This window comes from Carcharodon carcharias, chromosome 12 (assembly GCF_017639515.1).
Source record: "Carcharodon carcharias isolate sCarCar2 chromosome 12, sCarCar2.pri, whole genome shotgun sequence".
NCBI lineage: Eukaryota > Metazoa > Chordata > Chondrichthyes > Lamniformes > Lamnidae > Carcharodon > Carcharodon carcharias.
The window spans coordinates 78,212,261-78,233,287 of NC_054478.1; the positions used below are offsets into that span (position 1 = coordinate 78,212,261).

Sequence of the window (21,027 nt, forward strand, 5' to 3'; positions counted from 1 at the left end):
AAAGGCACTTAAGAACTAAATTCTCCTATAACCATATACAGCAGAATATTACAAATTTAGTTAAGAAAAGTTCAACTTTTACACCAAGATATATCCCTAATTGTAATACCTCAGTCAGCATCCACTGGATTTGACCATTCACACCAAGACTTCAAATCAGTAACTTATTCTAATGAAGCAATAGTACCACCCCAAGCTACATGTTGAATGTATCTTACCAAAATGAAGTAGATACAAAATCTTAAATCCAACACCACAAAGGACAGAAGCAACCTCCCAATCCAAGACTAAACTATCATGCAATTTGAACTGTGAAATTTAACATTTGTCAACAACCATTAGCTGTGAATTTAAACTATTTGAATTCCATTTGATTCATTACAGTACAACAATTTTAGCAACTATTCCAGCATCAAGCCAATTTCCTCTCCACAAACCGTTTCCACCAAATCACTTGATTCAGCAAGTATAATATGCAATCAAAAAAAACAAAATCTAGTATGAATGTACAAACATACATACAAAAATATGAATTGGGAACAGGGATAAGCCATTCAGCCCCTCAAGCCTGCTGTCATTTGATTAAATCATGGCTGATCTGATTATGGCCTCAACTCCACTTTCCTATCTAGCCCTATACCCTTTGTTAATCAAGAATCTAAGGCCTACAGCAGCTACTATGTTCCATTTGCAAAGGACACAAGCTTCCTTGCGGAGCCGTAGCCACTGTTTCGGAAGATAAACCCAGATTGAGACCAGAGGTCATGTGACCCAGCTCGAGTGTGAGATATCCAGGCTTTGAAATAGAGAGGCTGCCATAGGGCAGAAGGAGCAACAGCCTTATCCCCTCTGTCTTCTCAAACCCCTGAAAGCCAAGCTGTTTGTGATTTGAAAACCCACCCCACATTGTTGCAAACCAAGGGAGTTCTTAAAAGGAGGATTCTAAATAAACACCACTGTCTCCAAGAGGAAAAAAAAATAATCAACCAGCCACAACTGCTCCAGTGAGAAACCAAAGTGCCAGTAGCTGCTGGTGAAAGTGACCCTTCAGCAATAAACAAGCATCCAGATAATCCATAAATTTTTCTTCTAAGTTTTACTTGGCCAAGTTTTAAATTCTGATACTCTGCAAAATCACAGAATTGTTACGGTGTAGAATGAGGCAACTGTTTACAATCTATATTAATAACTTGGATTCAGGGATAGAAGGTACTATAGCTAAATTTGCAGATGACACCAAAATAGGTGAGAAAGTAAGTTGCAATGAAGAAATAAGAAATTTACAAATGGATATGGACAGGTGAATGGGCCAAATTTGGCAGATGGAGTTTAACGTGTATAAGTGTGAGATTGTCCATTTTGGTTGGAAGAATAAAAAAGCAACTTATTAGTTAAATGGAGAGAAACTTCAGAATGCTTCAGTGCAGAGGGATCTGAGTGTCCTTGTGCATGAATTGCTGAAAGTTACTATGCAGGTAATAAGGAAGGCAAACGGAATTTTAGCATTTATTGCTAAAGGAATAGAGTATAAAAATAGGGAATTGTTGTTGCAACTGTACAAGGCATTGGTGAGACCACACCTGGAGTACTGTGCAGAGTTTTGGTCCCCTTACTTAAGGAAGGATGTAGTGCATTGGAGGCGGTTCAGAGGAGGTTCACTAGGTTGTTTCCAGAGATGCCGGGCTTTTCTTACGAGGAGAGATTGAGCAGTTTAGGCCTATACTCGTTAGAGTTTAGAAGGATGAGAGAAGATCTAATTGAGGTATATAAGTTGCTAAAGGGGATAGACAAAGTAGACATGGAGCGGATGTTTCCCCTTGTGGGGCATTCTAGAACAAGAAGCCATAGTTTTAGGCTAAGGGGTGGTAGATTTAAATCAGAGATGAGGAGGAATTACTTTTCTCAAAGGGCCATAAATCTGTGGAATTCACTACCTCAGTGTAGTGGATGCCGGGACCCTGAATAAATTTGAGGAGATAGGCAGATTTTTTAATTAGCAACGAGTTGAAAGGTTATGGCGAGAGGGTGGGAAATTGGAGTTGAGGCTGAAATTAGATCAGGGCAGGCTGGAGGGGCTGAATTGCCTACTCCTGCTCCTGGTTCTTATGAGGCCATTCAGCTCATTGTGTTTGCACCAGCTCTGAGCATTTTAACTTAGTGCCAATCTCCTGTCCTTTCCCTGTAACCCTGCACATTGTTTCTATTTAAATAATCATTCAATGCCCTCTTGAATGCCTCAATTGAACCTGCCCCCACCACACTTCCAGACAGTGCATTCCAAACCTTAACTACTCACTGTGTGAAAAGTTTCTCACTTCACTTTTGCTTCTTTTGCAAAACACTAAAAACTATGCCCTCTGGTTCACAATCCATTTATGAGCAGGAACAGTTTCTCCCTATCTACTCTGTTAAGACCCATGATTTTGAAAACTTCTATCAAGTCTCCTCTTAGCCTTCTCTCCAAGGAAAACAGTCCCAACCTCTCCAATCTCATAAATGAAGTGTCTCATCCCTGGAACCATTCTCATAAACCTCTTCTGCACTCCCTCCAATGCGTTCACATCCTTCCTATATAGTGTGGTGTCCTGAACTGTGCACAATGCACCAACTGAGGTCTAAACAGTGTCCTATAATTTCATCCTAACCTCCCTGCTCTTGTACTCTATGCCCCTATTAATGAAGCCCAGAATCCTGTATGCTTTATGAACAACTCTACCTGTCCTGCCACCTTTAACGACTTAAGTATATATACACCCAGGTCTCTCTGCTCCTGCACACCCTTTAGAATAGTATCCTTTATTTCATACAGTCTCCCCATGTTCCTTGTACCAAAATGCATCACCTCACACTTCTCCACATTGAACTTCATCTGCCAACTATCTGCCCACTTCACCAATGTCCTTTTGAAGTTCTACACTGCCCTCCTCCCGGTTTACAATTCTCCCAAGTTTTGTGTCATCTGCAAAGTTTGAAATTGTCCCCTGCACTCCAAGATCTAGATCACTTATTTATGTTAGGAAAAGCAAGGGTCTCAGGACTGACCCCTGGGGAACTCCATGACAAACCTTCTTCCAGCCTGAAGAATACCCATTAACCATTACTGTTTCCTATCCCTCAGCCAATTTTGTATCCATGTTGCTACTGTCCCTTTTTTTCCCTCAGGTCGGTTGCGTGGCACTGTATCGAGTGCCTTTTGGAAGTCCTTGCCCTTATCAACTATGTGTTACCTCTTCAAAAAACTCAAATTAGACATGATTTTCCTTTAACAAATCCATGCTGACTCTTCCAAATCAATCCAAATATTTCCATGTGGCTATTAATTCTACCCTAAATAATTGTTTCTAGAAGTTTCCCCACCACTGAAGTTAAACTGATTGGTCTGTAATTGTAGGGCAGATCATCACAACCTTTTTTGAACAAGGGTGTAATGTTTGCAATTTTCCAATCCTCCAGTACCTCCCCCCGAATCCATGGAACACTTGGAAGATTATTGCCAGTGTTGCTGCAATTTCCACTCTCACATCCTTCAATATTCTTGGATGCATCTCATCTATTCCCAGCGCCTTATCAAAGTACCGCCAGCTTATCCAATACCTCCTCATCAATTTTAAATTCTTCTAGTGACTGCACTTGCTCCTCTGTCGCCATAGCCTGGGCAACATCTACCTCACAGATGCAAAGTATTCCTGGAAACAGCTCAGCCATGCCTCTTGCCTGTGTAAATCCCCTTCTTGGTCCCTAATCAGCCCTACTCCTCCTTTTACCACCTTTTTACTATTGATATGCTTATAGAATACTTTGGGATTTACTTTTATGTTAGCTGTCAGTCTTTTCTCAATCTTTCTTTGCTTCCCCACATCCCTTCTTAACCTTCTGTATTCAGCTTGGCTCTCAAGTGTATTTGCTACCTGACAACTGTTGTAAGCACACTTTTTCTTGTTTAACTTAATTTCTTCCAGGGAGCTCTGGGTTTGTTTATTCTACCCTTGCAAGGGAACATACCTTGACTATGCCGAAACTTCTCCTCTTTGAAGGTAGCCCATTGCTCAACTACTGTTTTTCCTGCCAACCTTTGCTTCCAGTCTGTCCGGCCCAGCTCTGTTCTTACCCCATTGAAGTCCACTCTCTGCCAGTTGATTATTCTTACTCTGGATTCACCAATGTAATTTTCCACCATCATCCTAACCCTTACGATACAATGATCACTGTCCCCTAAATGTTCCTCCACTGTCACTTGATTTACTTGGCCCACCTCATTCCCAAGAACCAGGTCTAGCAGTGCCTTTCTTGTTGGACTGGATACATACTGTTGTAGGAAATTCTCCTGGACATAATCTAAGAATGCTTGTCAGAGTTTTTTTTTTTGCACGCTTTGGGGAGCAGTGGGGTAGTGTTTGTGTTGTTTTTGCATTAGTTGGGGTAGTTGAACATACTTGTACCTTTTAACCCTTCTGTAAATAATTACTGCATCTTTGCCTGAGTGAGTTTCAGCAATAAAACTATGTTAACTTAAACATGGCGGGCTTACTTCTTACAGAGCTACAGTATATATGAATTGGTAACACAGGGCATCACCTTTTTAAACTCAAACTCTGTCCTATTCCTGGACAGGGTATAACAAAAAAGAGTCAGTTCACCCCTCCTAACCTAGTCTTAACACAACCCTCAAAAAAAAAAATCTCTTGACCTCGATCACAGACTCTTATTTTTAAACTGTGCTTCTAGTTCTATTCTCTCCCACAAGGGTAAAACATCCTCTCAGCATCCATACTGTCTAAGTTCCCTCAGGATCTTGTGTTTCAATAAGAAAACCTCTCCTTCTAAATGCCAATGGATTCACACCCAACCTAGCCGATCTTTCCTCAAAAAGATAACCCCTTCATTCCAGGAATCAGTCAAGTGAATCTTCTCTGAACTGTTTCTAATGCAATCATATCCTTTAAGCAAGGAGACCAAAACTGGACACAGTACTCCTGATGTGGTCTCACCAATGCCCTGTACAACTGTAACAAAATATCCTTACTTTTATATTTCATACCCCTTGCAAAAAACATTTCATTTGTCTTCCTAATTATTTCTTATATGTGGACACTAACTTTTTGAGATTCATGTGCCAGGACACCCAGATCCCCCTCTACCCCAGTTCTGCAATCTTTTTCCATTTAAATAATATTCTACTTTTCCATTTTTCCCACCAAAAGTGGGCAAGCTCACATTTTCCCACATTATACACCAGCTGCCAAATTTTTGCCCACTCACTTAATCTACCTTTATCCCTTTGCAGATTCCTTATGTCCTCTTCACAACTTACTCTCCTACCTATCTTTATGTCACCAGCAAACTTAACAACCATACATTCAGTCCCTTCATCCAAGTCATTGATAGAGAATGTAAATAAATGAGTACCCCACACCAATCCTGTGGCACTCCACTTATTACATCTTGCCAACCCAAAAATGACCCATTTGTCCTGACACTCTGCTTCCTGCTAGCATGAATAGAGGATTGGTTAGCTAATACTATCCCCTACACCACGAACTCTTGTATAGTAACCCTTGATGTGACATCTTCTCAAGTGTCTTTTGGAAATCCAAGTACACCACAACTACAGGTTTTCAACCTTGCTTGTTACTTCCTCAAAGTAGTCTAATAAATTAATTAAAAACAATCTCCCTTTCACAAAACCATGCTGATGCTGCCTGATCACATTTAAGATTTTCCAAGTGCCCTGCTAGAACCTCCTCAGTAACAGCTTCTAGCATTTTCTCTATGACAGATAGGCTAGTCTGTTGGTTCCTGCTTTGTCACCTTTCTTTAGACATTTGCTATTTCCCAAACCACTGGGACCTTTCCAGAATCTATGGAATTTTGGAAAATTACAACCAATGCATCTATATCTCCACAGCCACTTCTTTTAGGTTCCTAGGATGAAGAGCATCAGGTCCTGGTGACCTGCCAGCCTGGAGTTCTAATAGTTTTCTCAATATCCTTTCCCTGGTGACTGAAATAGTTTTAAATACCTCCCTCCCTTTCATCTCTTTATTCACAAATATTTTGAGAACGTCATTTGTGTCTTCCACAGTGATAACAGACAAAATCTGTTCAATACTTGTCATTTCCTTATTTAACCATTATTAATTCCCCAGACTCACTCCCTTTAGCTAATCTTTTCCTTTTTAAATATTTGTAGAAACTCTTACTATCCATTTTTATCTTTCTAGCTAGCTTTCTCTCATACTCTAAATACTCACTGCTTATTAATTTTTTTAGTCATTCTTTGCTGGTTTTTAAATTCTAACCCAAGTTCTGCCCTAACACCAATCTTTGCAGAATTGTACACCCTTTTCCTTCAATTTAACACTATCTTAAAATTCTTTAGTTAGACTAGGAGACAAATGCACATTTGTGGCTTTCTTTCTCACTGGAATACATCTTTGCTGAATGTTATGAAATATCTCCTTAAAATGTCTGCCACAGCATCTCAACTGACCTACCCCTTAACCTCAATTTCCCCGTTCACTTTAGCCAGCTCTGTCTTTATACCCTGTTAAGTGCCTTTAAGTTTAAACACTAGTCTTAGTATATATTCTTTTCATACTTTGACAAAATTTCATAAGACACAAATACTTACAACATATACAGATCTATCCTTCACAGCATTTTTGTACTCCTCAAACTTTGGCAGAGGCTTGCTTGGAGAACGACGAATTTTGGTTTTATCTTCACTTATTTCCAGAAATCCACTTGTTGATTTCTTGAGCCCTTCTACTATTACAGTAAAATCTGTTGTCAGACGACTTAACCTGCAAGACATTTAAGATTCAGAGACTACCCATGTACCATTTATCTGAGCAACAACAATTTTCCTCACCTGTTAAATTTAATCATGGTTTCCAGGGGTACCCAACCATCATCCAGCTTGATCTGTTCTTTGAGAAATTTATCCCGTGGCAAATTGTGATCACCAAAGTAATACTGCATAAAGACAACAAAATAACTTCAATAGAGAATGTTCAAAAAGGAGCTAAATTTAACAAATTGTTGTTTAGGTTGCAGGTCAGGCAGGCAAACAGGTTTACACAAAATATGAGACTATAACATTAAGTATTAGTGGTCCTTAAAGGCATCTACAGTTGAACCCCAAGAAACTGGCACAAATTGCTGAAAGTGACAGGGCAGACTGAGAAAGCACTTAATAAGAACATTATAAAGGGAGGCAGAGTACAAAAGCAAGGAAGTTATGGTGAATCTTTATAAACCACAGGTTCAGTCTCACTAAAGGAAAAATGTGAAGGCATTAAAGTACGTGCAGAAAAGACTTAAGAGAATGGTTCCAAGGATGAGGGATTTCAGTTACAACAACAGATTTGAGAAAAAACAGGACCGTCTTACAGAAGAGATGGTCGAGAGGAGGTTTGATAGAGGTGTTCAAAATCATGTGGTGGCTGGACAGAGTAGATAGGGAGAAACTGTTCCAATTGGCAGAGGAGTCAAGAACCAGAGGACACCGATTTAAATGACTGGCTAAAGAACCAAGGTGTCAATTTTTAAAGCAGCAAGTGGTTATGATCTGAAACAGAGTGCATTGGATGCAGTTTCTCTTATGGCTTTCAAAAGGAAATTTGATAATTATCTGAAAAGAAGAGAAAAGGGCTAGAGGAAAAATGCAGGGGAAACGGGACAAATTGAGTGTTTTCACAGACAGCTAACATGGATACAACAGGCCAAATGGCAGCCTTCTGTGCTGCAATCTTTCTATGATTATTATATATTTTCATAAACTTCTGAATTCTGGGACTGGCCAGGTAGACTCAAATGGTTCTTCACACTAAATATTCCAACGCAAGCTAAACATCCACTTTACTAAAGTAATCAAGACAATGCATTCAATACAAGCTCCACTTTGAAAACAAATCTGTAGTTAGAAATCAAACCCACCTTTGTTGCAGCAGTGGTAAAATAGCAAGCAGCATCATTACAAGATTAACGAGATAAGTTTAATTTCTATAGTCATATTGCCAATATCTGTGACAGTGGGAAATAAAAAAATTCACAGGAATAGTCACTTTTTTCCTGCAAGCAGTGATATTTGTAGGAACACAATAAAATTGTCTATCCCTTAGTCACAGGCAGAACAAGAAACCTGAAGAAAGATATATTCATACTTTTGCGAAAGAATGCTGGATACAAGGCACAAAGGCAACATTGCATGCAGCACTTGCAAACTAGGTCTGCCACATGTTTACAAGCCAACCAGGCTTTTAAAAAGTGGGTGTCGGATTTCTTTAAAAAAAAACAATTGCACAACAACCCTATTAACAGATGTGCAATTCATTAACTTTTGCCCAACACCACCCAGCAAGGCTCATTACTTTCCTCCTTCCTACACCTGCTGAATTAGTTCACTGGATTAATTGACTGAAACTTGCTAAGTGAAAAACTGCATGTTACCTATCATTATTTGTTGGACTTGTAACAGATTAAATTGGGCCAGATGCCTTCATTTTTGATGCCGTCCAGAAGGATGCTACAGATGTTGGAAGGGAAATGGGCAGAATAGAAGGGATACCTTTACTCATGCAAGGTACATTAATTATTGATTCATTCCATTCATTCGCCCAAGCAACAAAAATGCTGAGTAAGCACAGGAAGATTTAAATCTCTCAGAGCTGCTGGTAATTTTGAAAGCCAGGCCACCACCATTTCAACAAAATGGAATCAGAGTGCCCATTTTCTCAAAATTCCTTTATCACATTATCAAAACATCATCCCAACTATACATGTGTATTACATACTTCAATCTGTTCACAAATTTTCTTCTCCAAGGGAGTTATTTCTTGAGCCACACCATTCTCAGCCATCTTAGCAACCTATACAGGGAAAAAATAAATACATAATGCTCGCCACGACTTTGCTTCAAAATTAAACTGGCCCATGAACAATTTTATTATGCCTTAACTCAGAACTGGAGTTGTGGTTTAGACTTGACAGAAAGGGTTATCTAATTGGAACTACAGCACTCCAACAACAAACTTCCTACATGTCAGGAAAGTAAAATCTAGAGTTTAATTTAAAACCACTGACTCTGTTTTTAAATGCAACAATTGAGAGAAACACCACATTTGAATTTTAAATTCATTCTTGGGATGTGGGCATTATTGGTAAGGCCAACATTTCTTGTCCATCATCAACTGGCCTTAAGATGGTGGTGAGCCATGTTCATGGAATGTTGCAGTCCTTGTAGTATAGGTATACCCACAGGGCAGTTACCAAGGGAGTTCCAAGATTTTGACCCAGCAATGCAGGAACAGGAGATTCCCACAGTCTGAACCCAGTCAGATTAGCAATTCTGGACCCTCCAATTGGCTCAGCTATGGATGAGAAATTGATCACAAATGCTACTCCAGATTATTACTGGCAGGTGCACAGTTGTGGACAATGGATCAGAACACTTAAGCCAAAATATAGCTCCCTAGGGCAAAATGGGTCTAGGTGAATGGCTACTTCACCAAAACAATCAAGTATGATTTTCATCAGGTATCTGCACCCCATTCAGCTACAATTTAAATTAGCCCTTTTCATTTCTTTGTATATCGCACTTTACATACTTCAGCATCCAAGGACAATAGCTTGATATTAAAGAAATTGTTCATTCCCATATATTCAGTCTAGTAGAAACCAGTATATGCAGAGCAATTTTTCCGAACCAGTTGGAACACAAGTATATAAACCAATCGAACCAACTAGCTTAAATTTGAGATTTCCAGTCCAATTCAACTGTGCTACCAATTACACCACTGGAGATTTGTGCTACTGTATACAAAGGCTGTAAGGCTAGAACTTTTAGATGCTACATGTTTTCTCCACCCTTTTAAAAAAAACTTTAAAGTGCAGTTACACGTATTAGCATTTAAAAAAAATTAAAAATGAATCAAACTTCAGGCAGCTTTGGAGAGTAGCATCCATAACTCCACGCTTGTCAAAAGGATATGTACTTCTCAACAAGAAAATTATGACTACGGAATTTCTATTTCAGATCTTGAATTAAGTGGATAAAGCATAAGATCAAGACTGATGCAAAATGTGTGACTTTCCCCTCTTCCCACCCCGAAAATTTTGAAGCGCAGATTAAAGGCACATGCGACCTTGCTTACAATTTAGGGCTACTGTACAGCAATCACAAATTTTGTAAATAAAGCAGTTTCTCTTATTAGAGATTACGAACTTATTGTATCTGTGAAAAATTAAACGAACGATCTTACTGTTGCTAACATCCTACGTCCAACTCAAGAGTCTGCCCAGGCATGGCGGCGGAAGCACGAGGTCCCCAAAACCTCTGCGCTCCAGGATGACTGAGCTGTCCAAGCCACACAACCTCAGCCCCAACTAAAGCGGCTAGAAGAAAGTCTACAATATCAGCCGGCATCTGACATTGTAGAAATTCGCCCTGCTTTTACCTGATCCAAGCTGTCACGCCGCTTCGCAGACAGGCCCAGGGAACGAGAAACCCGCTCACAGCCCAGAGTGCTGCGTCCTAATCATTCCAGCTCACTCTTTACAGTAAACTTTAAAAACAACACGCGCCGTGGCCTACAGCAAAATTACCACATAACTCCCAAAATAAAAATCCTTCTTACCTATTCCGATGCGGCTCTGAGCCGACCACACGCCTCCGACGGTATTTAAAGTCTCTGTGTATCCCAGCAAACACCGCGGTCACCGTGAACGTGCTGATGTCATGACGCTGGCACGGCGCCAGCAGCCGCGCATGTTGACGATCAAAGAGCTGTGGAATTGTGGTTTGTTCAAATGATTGCATTTAAGTACCTGAACAATTTTTAGTGGGTGAAATCAAAGGTCATCATATCTTATGCGCGGAGAAAACCTTGAAAAACGGTTGACTGCATACTGAGATATAAACCAGGTACACATTTGGATTTGAACAGCAAGAAACGTTGTGCTGAGCGGATGGTGTCTGCCAACTTTTCCTCAATCAGACTCCTGGATCACTGGAGCCTCATTAGCATTGCCAGCTTTTCATGCCTCCCATGCTTTGTACCGTATCACCTTTAACTATCGCTACATTCCCTGCCTCGTATATGCCTTCATTTGTTTTTGTTTCATCCGTGTGATATGGACGTCGTTATCGTGACCGACATTTATTGCTGATCCATTGACATGGCGAGGTTGAGTCTTCTTGAGCCTGCCGAAGATTATGGGTTCAAGTCCCACTCCAGGGCTTGAGCGCTAAAGCCTAGGCTAACTCTTCAATGCAGTACTGAGGAAGATGAGACATTAAGCCGAGACTCTATCTGCTTCAGTTGTAACTTCAGTTACGTAGACAAGATTGGAGAAGTGGAAACTGTTTTCCTTGGAGAAGTGAAGGTTGAGAGGAGGTTTGATAGAGCTATTTAAAATCATGAGGGACCTGGACAGAGTTGATAGGGAGACGTTTTTCCCATTGTTGGAAGGATCAAGAATCAGAGGGCACAAATTTAAGATAATTGACAAAAGAACCAATGGTGACATGATAAACTTTTTCAGGCAGTGAGTGGTTAGGATCTGGAATGCACTACCTCTGAGTATGGTGGAGGCAGGTTCAATCAAGACATTGAAGAGGCAATTGGCTTATTATCTGAAAAGGAAGAATGTGCAGGGCTACAGGGACAAGGAAGGGGAACGGCAGTAGGTGAATTGCTCCTTCAGAGAGCTGGTACAGACAGGACGGGCCGATGTAACTGTTCTATGATTTTATGGTAGGGACTTATATGACTTTAAGCCAGCAATGATGAAGGAATGATATGTCGAAGTCGGATGATGTGTGATTTGGAAGTCACAGTAATTCCCATGAACTAGATAACCTTGTACCAACTGGTAGGTTTGGTGGGATGCTGTCAAAGAACCCTTGACAAGTTTAGCAGTGTATCCTGTAGATAGTGCACACTGCAGCTACAGTGCAGTGGTGGTAGAGGGTTGCCAATCAAGCTTATTGCTTTGTCCTGGATGGGGGTGTTGGGTTGTTTGAATATTGTAGCAGCATCCATCCAAGCAAATTGACCACATTCCACCTTGGAGGCCAAGAGATAAGGTGAGGAGAGAGTGACTGCCCTTGACATCAAGGCGCCATTTGACTGAGTGTGGCATCAAGGAGCCCTAGCAAAATTGAAGTCAATGGGAATGGGAGAAAACTCTCCACTAGATGGAGTCATACCTAGCAGAAAGAAAGATGGTTGTGGAGGTTAATCATCTCAGTCCCAAGATATCACTGCAGGAGTTCCTCAGAGTAGTGTATTCGGTCCAGGCATCTTCAGCTGCTTCATCAATGACGTTCTCTCCATCATAAGGTCAGAATTGGGGATGTTCACTGATGATTGCAAAATGTTCACACCATTCGCAACTCCTCAATACTGAAGCAGTCCATGTCCAAATACAGCAAGACCTGGACAATATCCAGGCTTGGGCTGACAAGTGGCAAATAACATTTGCACCACACAAGTGTCAGACAATGACCATCTCCAACAAGAGAGAATCTAACCATCTCCCCTTGATACTCAGTGGCATTGTCAACATTCTGAGGGGGGTTACCAATGACCAGAAACTACTGAACCAGCCATTTAAATACTGTAGCTACAAGAGCAGGTCAGAGACTAGGAACCCTGTGGTGAGTAACTCACCACCTTCCCTGTTAGTGGGTCAAAATCCTTCCTAAGAGCACTGCGGGTGTACCTACACCACATGGACTGCGGAGGTTCAAGAAGGCAGCACACCACCATCTTCTCAAGGGTAGTTAGAAATGGGCAATAAATGTTGGCCTATGATGGGGCCCACATTCCTTGAATGAATAAATGAAAAAACTCACTGTACAGCACCCAGCCTCTGACCTGTACTAGTAGCCACAGCAATTATATGGCTGTTCCAATTGAGTTTCTGCCCAGTGGCAACTCCTCAAGATGTTGATGGTGTGGCATTTGGTGGTGGGGAGATGTTTAGACTTTGTTGGACAAAATCGTTACCTGGCAGTTGCTTGGCTTGAACATTACTTGCCACTTCTAGGTATTGGCGAGCTTGTAATAAATATTCGACGCCCACAGCTATCTTGATTTCACCTCCTAAACCACCTCACACTCCATTCCTTTCTCCCAGTTTCTCATCTCCGTTGCATCTGTTCTGATTGATGCTACCTTCCACAACAGCACTTCCAATATGTCTTCCTTTTTCCTCAACTTCCTTTTCCCCCACTGTGATTGACGGGGCCCTCAACCATGTCCAACCCATTTCTTACACGGGGCCCTCAACCTTCTGCCCTCACCCCTTCACACCCCTCCCAGGACCATGATAGGATTCCCCTTATTCTCACTTTGTCATGTATAGAATGTTATTGGAAAAATAGAGGTTTAGTCTGTGTGTGTGTGTCAATTGGATTAAAGCCAGCTAGTCTGGGTGCTTTGATGTATAGTAATTTGGAGATGTAAACAGGGAGGTAAAGAGTACATTTGCATTTTGTTGAATGGAACATTCAAGAAGGGGAGTGAAATCTTGCACCTAGCTAGGAGACACCAGGCAATGTTTATATTACTAATAAAATTGGTAGTATAAAAGGGGTTTTGTTGCTAGAAGAGATGAAGTTTAAAGGGCCAGGTGATACAATGAGAATTTGCATTCAAAGGGGCAGGCTGGATATAACCTGAGAGGAGTGGGTGTGAAAGACAGAGGCATGTAAGATCAAAGCCTGTAAGCCTACAGCTGTCTGCAAAGGAACCAAATTGAAAGGGACCTCATTTTGAATTTGTAAGGTGAAAATGCTTTGCCTGCTGTCAGGTTAAGTCTATTGGTTATTGTTGCCTCAGTAGTGATTAATTTGGGAATTTGTTAAAAGTTATGGTAGTAGTAACTTGTAGCCATTTGTATATGTTTAATTTGTTGTAACTTAATGTCTCATTTAGTTTGATATAAAAAAAACTCTCACAAACTGGTGGTCTTATTCCTGGATTTAAAGCTGCATCTCAAACATACCAATTGAAAATATAGGTTATGACAGTTGTTTAAAGTTTCCCTCTTGGATTTTAAATATCAGCCTTTACCAACTGCTGTGTCATGACAACTTTTCTACCCCACCAGCATCCACATTCAAAAGATTATCCTCTACCATTTCCACCAACTCCAGCATGATGCCACCAACAAACACATCTTCCCATCCCTTCCCCTGTCAGCATTCCAAAGTTACCGTTCCTTCCATGAAATCCTGGTCCTCTCTTCTATCACACCCCCAACACTTCATCCCCTTCCCATGGCACATTCCTGTGCAGTCACAGGAGGTGTAACACATGTCCCTTTGCTTCCTCCTTCCTCACTATCCAAGGCCCCAAACATACCTTCCAGGTGAAGTGGCAATTTACTTGTACTTTTTTGTCTTAGTCTATTGTATTCGCTGCTCACAATGCAGTCTCCTCTACATTGGGGAGATCAAACACAAACTGAGTGGCTGCTTTGCAGAACACCTCCATTCAGTCCGCAAGCATGACCCGACCTTCCGTTCGCTTGCCATTTTAATTCACCACCTTGCTCTCATGCTCACGTTTCTGTCCTCGGTTCTAGTGAAGCCCAACTCAAGATAGAGGAACAGCACCTCATCTTCCAATTAGGCACTTTACAGCCTTCTGAACTCAACATTGAGTTCAACAACTTCAGATCATGAACTCTTGTCCTCCATTTTATAATTCTTTCCCCTAGTGCCAGTCTGCATCTTATTCTCCTGGTTTGCTTTTAGACAGCACTGACATTTATTCTGCTATTCTGGACCAGTGCTTTGTTCCTTTTACTACTACCATTCCCACTCTCTTTGACTTTTGTTCCATGACATTTTTGTAATTTAATCCCTTCCATCCACTAACCTAGGCCTGAATTTTCCTTTTTGCTGCATTTGACCCTCTCCCCTTTATCAACAGCATAAAACCCATCACATTTCTGCCTCTTCAGTTCTAAAGAAGAATCATATTGGACTTGAAGTGTTAAATCTGTTTCTCTCTCCACAGATGCTGCCAGACCTGCTGAGTTTTTCCAGCACATTTTGTTTTTATTTCAGATCTCCAGCATCAGCAGTATTTTGCTTTTAGTGGCTGAAGACTGGCATCTGCGATTGTGGGGAGCTCAGGAGGAGGTTAAGAAAAATATCCACATAGCACTTCTGGTTGAAGATGGTTTAGAACATTCAAGTGCTAGGATCTGCCATTATTATCCTCCCATTAATTAATTCATTACCCACGATCATTGTGGTGTGGTATATGCTTTGCCTTTTCCAAAATAACCAATAAGGATACACTGGGTTGTGTTCTCTTCTTAACTCCTTGAAACACAGAATCAACTACAAACAGTATCATTGAATCATAAAATAGTTACAGTACAGAAGGAGGCCATTCGATCCATCGGGTGTGTGCTGGCTCCCTGCAAGAGCCCCACTCTAGTCCCATGCACTGCCATTTCCATGGAGCCCTGCAAATTTTTTCTCTTCAGATAATTATCTAATTCTTTTTTGAAGGTCTTGATAGACTCTGCCTCCACCACACTTTCAGGCAGTGCATTCCAGATCCAAACCATCCGCTGTGCAAAAAAGGTTTTCCTCATGTCACCATTGCTTTTTCCTCATGTCACCATTGCTACTTCACAAATCATGTTAAATCAGTGTCTTCCGATTCTCAATCCTTCTGCCAATGGGAACAATTTCTCCCTATCCACAAAAGCAAAACACTGCAGATTCTGGAAATGCGAAATAGAACCAGAAAATGCTGGAAATACTCAACAGATCATGCAGCATGTGTGGAGAGAAACAGGATTAACATTTCGGGTCAATGAAGGGACATCAACCTGGAACATAAACTCTGTTTCTCTCCCTATCTATTCTTTCCAGACCCCTCATCATTTTGAAAACCTCTATCAGATCTACTATCAACATTTCCTTCTCCAAGGAGAACAGCCCCAGCTTCTCCAACCTATCCATGTACCCAAAATTCCTCATGGCCTGGAACCATTATATTAAATCTTTTATGCATCTTCTATAATGTCATCACATCCTTCCTAAAGTGTGGTGCCCAGAACTGAACAAAATACTCTAGTTGAGGCCAAACAATTGTTTGATATATGTTTGTCATAACTTGCTTGTTTTTCTACTCTGTGTCCCTATATATAAAGCCCAGGATACTGCATGCATTATTAACTGCTTTCTGAACCTGCCCTGTCACCTTTAGTGATTTGTGCACATAAAACCCCAAGTCCCTCTGCTCCTGCACCCTCTTTAGCACTTACCTGTTAATTTGTATCACCTCTTCCTACCAAAATGTTTCACTTCAAATTTCTCTACATGAAATTTCATCTGCCATTTGTCCGCCCGTTCCACCAGCCTATGTCCTCTTGAAGTTAGTCACCATCCACCTCACAGTTCACAATACTTCCAAGTTTTGTATCATCTGCAAATTTTGAAACTGTGCCCAGTACAGCCAAGTCTAGGTTGATACTATTTATTGAGGAAAGCAGGGATCCTAACAATGACCCCTCGAGAACCCCAGTTAAACCTACCTCCAATCTGAAAAACAACCATTCACAACTACGCCTTGTTTCGTGTCACTCAGCCAGTTTTGTATCCATGCTGCCACTGGCTTCAAGTTTGCTGACAAGCCTCTTATGTGACACTTTATCATATGCCTTTGGAAGTCTATGTGCACCACCTCAACTGCATTATGCTCATCAACCCTCTCCGTTGCCACATCAAAAAACTCAGGTAAGTTAGTTAGATACAATTTGCCCTTAACAAATCAATGTTGGCTGTCCTTAATTAATCCACATTTGTCCACCTTACTGTCAATATTGTCTCAAATTATCTTTATTAAAAGTTTTCCCACCATTGAGGTTAAACTGGACTCTAGTTGTTGGGCTTATCCTTAAAGCTTTTTTTGAACAAGAGTGTAATTTGGAATTCTCCAGTCCTGTGACATCACCCTTGTATCTAAGGAAGATTGGAAGATTAAGTCCAGTGCCTCCACAATTTCCTCCCTTAATTTCCTCAGTATCCTTGGATGTACCTTGTCCGGTCCTAGTAGCTTATCAACTTTTCCAGAAATTTCCCCCCGTTGGGGGGTTGTGCGGGGGCGGGTGTGAGCCCTATTGGGGACCGCGCCGCCATTTTAAGTGGGCGGGCCAATTAAGGCCTGCCCATCGTGACGCCCACCCGGAAGCACTGTGCACTCCCTGTGCAGGTGGGTGGGGGGGGTGGATTCCCTGAGTGGCTCCCTGTGCTCTTTCGTGCATGCGTGCGAAAGAGCACAGAGATCTCCCTGAGGCATGGAGGTGCCTCAGGGAGATTTGCTTCAGTCTTAAACTTTAAAATAAAGGATTTTTAAACTTTTAAAACATGTCCCCTCATGTGACACTCACATGAGCTGGGACATCTCAAAGAATAAATATATAAATTTTTATTAGATTTTAAAACAGTTCATGAAACCTCATCCTGCCTGTGGATGAGGTTTCATGAAAAATGCGAAGGCCGCCTGGGCTCTTTGACTGCCCGCCAGCCTTAAGGTTGGACGGGCAGCTCGTTAAGTTGAGTTAATTCGTTTTTAATAGTCCTTTGACAGTTCATCGGGCGCACAGCTGAGTCGGCTGTGCGCTCGCCGAACTGACAGTCTAAATGATGTGTGGTGACGTTGGGACACACGCCCGATGTCACCACACGTCATTTTACGTGTCAGTGAGTGGGCCCCACCCCCCACTCACCGACAGGAAAATACTGCCCTTTAAGTACAGCCAGGCTATCTAATATTAATATCTGCTCTTTATCAATTTTTAGCCCATCCACGTCTCAGCTATCTCCTCTTCCAACATGACTTGGTCAGTACCTTCTTTCTTTGTGATCATGTTGAATTGAATCAGAGTATTAGACAAAATACAATACAATAGTTGCATAACAAAACATATGATCGTGACAAGAAGTGATTACCGGTCCAGGTCGGGCAGGATGCCTGGCTAATGCAAGCAGCTCTTCTTCCTTTCTCTCTTCTTGGTGCCATGCTTCTTCTTGAGGTCTTCCCAACTATCCAAGAATGTTAAATCAAAGGCAGCATGGACCCACCCCTTGGGAGTTTCTCCCCATTGCCTCCTTCACTGGAGCCCTTCCAAAATGTATCTTTTCTATTTTTTTCAGGGATAGACCTGGGGTTCATTATTGACAAGGCCCCATTGTTGCTTAGAGATTCCCCTTTAACCCCAGGTGTCAAATATTAAACAGTTCTTTGTTCAAACCATAGAGAGAAGCACACCCTTATAATGTGCTTAGAGCATGCTAAGGATTGTTTATCAATGATCAATTTTGTGCTATTTCCCTGATAAATTCCCTGATCAATTTCACAATTCTATAGGGTCACACTAGCCTTCAAACTTACTCAATCAACATTCCCATTGTTCATTTCTGTCTGTTATCAGTTGTTACTCTTGGAGCTGCTCATTGGCCCGTCTGACTATTCTACTCCCTTATGAAACTATTTTACCATGGAATAATTTACTATATTTACAAAACATCTCCTATTCCGTTTTCACACACTGGTTAGCTTAGCATTTTAGCAAACAACATTGTTAAACAAAATTAAAAGATAAACCTATCACAACTTTATAATATGGTTGTTATTTAGACATCTGCCCAGTTAGCTTTCTACAATTGCAGAGCCATCATCAGGTCGTGCTCCAAGTCCAGAGTTATTGGTTACCCCTTTCCTTTGACACAATTATCATATATCAAAGTACAAATTTCACTTGTTTCTAGTGGAACTAAACTTAGGCAATTTCTAGTAAAATGAAACTTGCATCATCAGACTAATCCTCTACTATATTCCAAGCAACTATCATTTATATTCTATGCATATTCCTAATTTTAGCACAGTTGACTCAGTGTCAAAACCAAAACACATACAAAAGTGCCCCTTTATTAAAGGAGCATAAGAATAAAAAGCAAAGGAAACTTATTGACTTAAATTGTTACCAGAGTTCATTATATACTCCAGTCCCCGCAGTGTGCACTGATTGTGGAAGGTCACAAGCATACCAGCAGACACATTCTCAAGGGCCGCCAGAGCATGGATGAGATTATAGAGGAGAGGAAGGAAAACAGAGAGACCACACCCATGGATTAGGCTCAGGGATTGATTGATGAGGCAACCTTCTGGCTTGCCAGCCCCCTTGGTCAGATATCAGGGTCGTGGAACTGAAGTGGAGCAGGGAGTTGAACAGCTTCCAGCCAAAAATGTTCCCTTGTGATTCACAGCATTTAAGATATTACAACACAGAAAGAGACCATTCAGCCCAACAAGTCTGTGTTGATATTTATTCTCCACATCAGGAATTATCTCTATCTGTGAGCCCTTTTTCTTAAATTAATTATCTAAGGTATTGTTAAATATTAGAATAGGCTAAGTATTTTCTTGTATACACACCCACTTATATCACACAGTTTTACACACTCATATAACTCATATATCGCACACAGAGCTCTACTTACAGCACACATATTTATACTTAAATAAATACAAAATGGCAGCAATTAGAAATTTCCAGCATCTGTTGTATTTTGCTTTCTCTTCACATGGTTATATTTGCCATTTCCTGCAAGATGAATTAGAGCTGTACCTGTGAATAGAGCTTAAGGGATTCTGCTTTTATCAATTGTCAGGTATGATAACCAAGACATGTTATTCCTCAAGATAATTGAATTATGCAGGTCTTGATTGAAAGATATAAAGAGCAACTATTCCATTTATTGACTCACATCAGTACGCAGGGGTTCTGAAGAATGCAAATTTCAATTTGGTCACAGTTGTATAGAACCTATCTGAAGTTTTGTCTTATTTATTCTTTTTCATGTCCTGCACCTCCCAAATTTCACTGCCCATATTAATAATTTATATGTATATAAGCATGTCTCCCAGCATTTTTATAATTCTATGCCAGCTTTTCTTGCTCTCATCCACACTATTTATATCACCCAATGAGACATCTTGCATTTTCCAAATGGGTGTGCCTGACCCTTCCAGGCTTCTAACACACTGGTTTTAACTGGTCTTTGAAAAGACAAGCACAGCTCCTCACACTGTCTAAATTATAATATGGTTTTCAAAAAGAGACTCACAAACTAATATTCTGTGAGATGAGTAATTGTTGCTAAACAAAATTGCCAACCTTCCCATTTGCATTTCATCATCTGCCCAAGGAGAAAGAAATATATATACCTTTTTATATAATGTATATGTGTATTAATGTCAATAAATACTCGTAACTATCATGTGCTCTTCTTTAACTCACACAAGTGGTTCTTCCAGACCACCAGCCAGTAGTTGAAACCAATTTGATTCTTTCAGTAACGTATTGCCAGGTTTGGTAGCTCCTCAGCACACCCCTCCTCAGCAATGCTCAATTATATAAGTTACACACTGGTTGGTAAATGATGCTCATGGGTTTTTTGTCTAGACATAATTCTGTTTAATTCAGGGCATAACGTATTTCGAAAAGATATAAAGAGGAAAAGGAGAGGCGGAGTAGTTGTGCATATTAGGGATAGCAAAATGGCAGTAGAAAAAAGGGATGCTGCTATCAGCAAGATAAGATTGGCATCCGTATGTATAAATATAAAATATTATAAAGGATCGATCACACTAATAAGTATAGTCTACAGACCAGCTAATTGTGAAAGAAAGATGGTGGAAGAAATATGCAGAAAAATCAGGGAATTGAGTAAAAACATGGAATAATAATCATGGGGGATTTCAACTACCCTGGTATTAATTGGATAGAAGGGTTTGGTAAATGGGATAAGGGAATGGGATTCCTATAATGTGTACTGGACTCCCTTCAAAACCAATATGTAAAAAGCCCAATAATAGAAGATTTGCTATTAATCTAGTATTGGAGAATGAACTGGAGTAGATAAGAGAAGTAAATGTTGGGGAACATCTAGGCAATAGTGACCATAATATCATATGCTTTAAGATAATA

At 40.7% G+C, this 21,027-nt stretch overlaps 1 protein-coding gene across 1 annotated transcript in view; it reads right to left on the reverse strand.

Annotated features, from left to right (window-relative positions):
- Positions 1 to 10,727, reverse strand: part of ssb (small RNA binding exonuclease protection factor La) — a 27,825-nt gene extending 17,098 nt beyond the window's left edge. Inside the window, exons 1-4 of the mRNA XM_041201507.1 lie at positions 10,638 to 10,727; positions 8,796 to 8,870; positions 6,872 to 6,975; positions 6,632 to 6,803 (exon numbers count right to left, since the gene is read on the reverse strand). Of these exons, the coding sequence (XP_041057441.1) occupies positions 6,632 to 6,803; positions 6,872 to 6,975; positions 8,796 to 8,861 (342 nt within the window). The 5' untranslated portion in view covers positions 8,862 to 8,870; positions 10,638 to 10,727. The remainder of the gene's footprint in view (positions 1 to 6,631; positions 6,804 to 6,871; positions 6,976 to 8,795; positions 8,871 to 10,637) is intronic.
- Between the last annotated feature and the right edge of the window lie 10,300 nt (positions 10,728 to 21,027).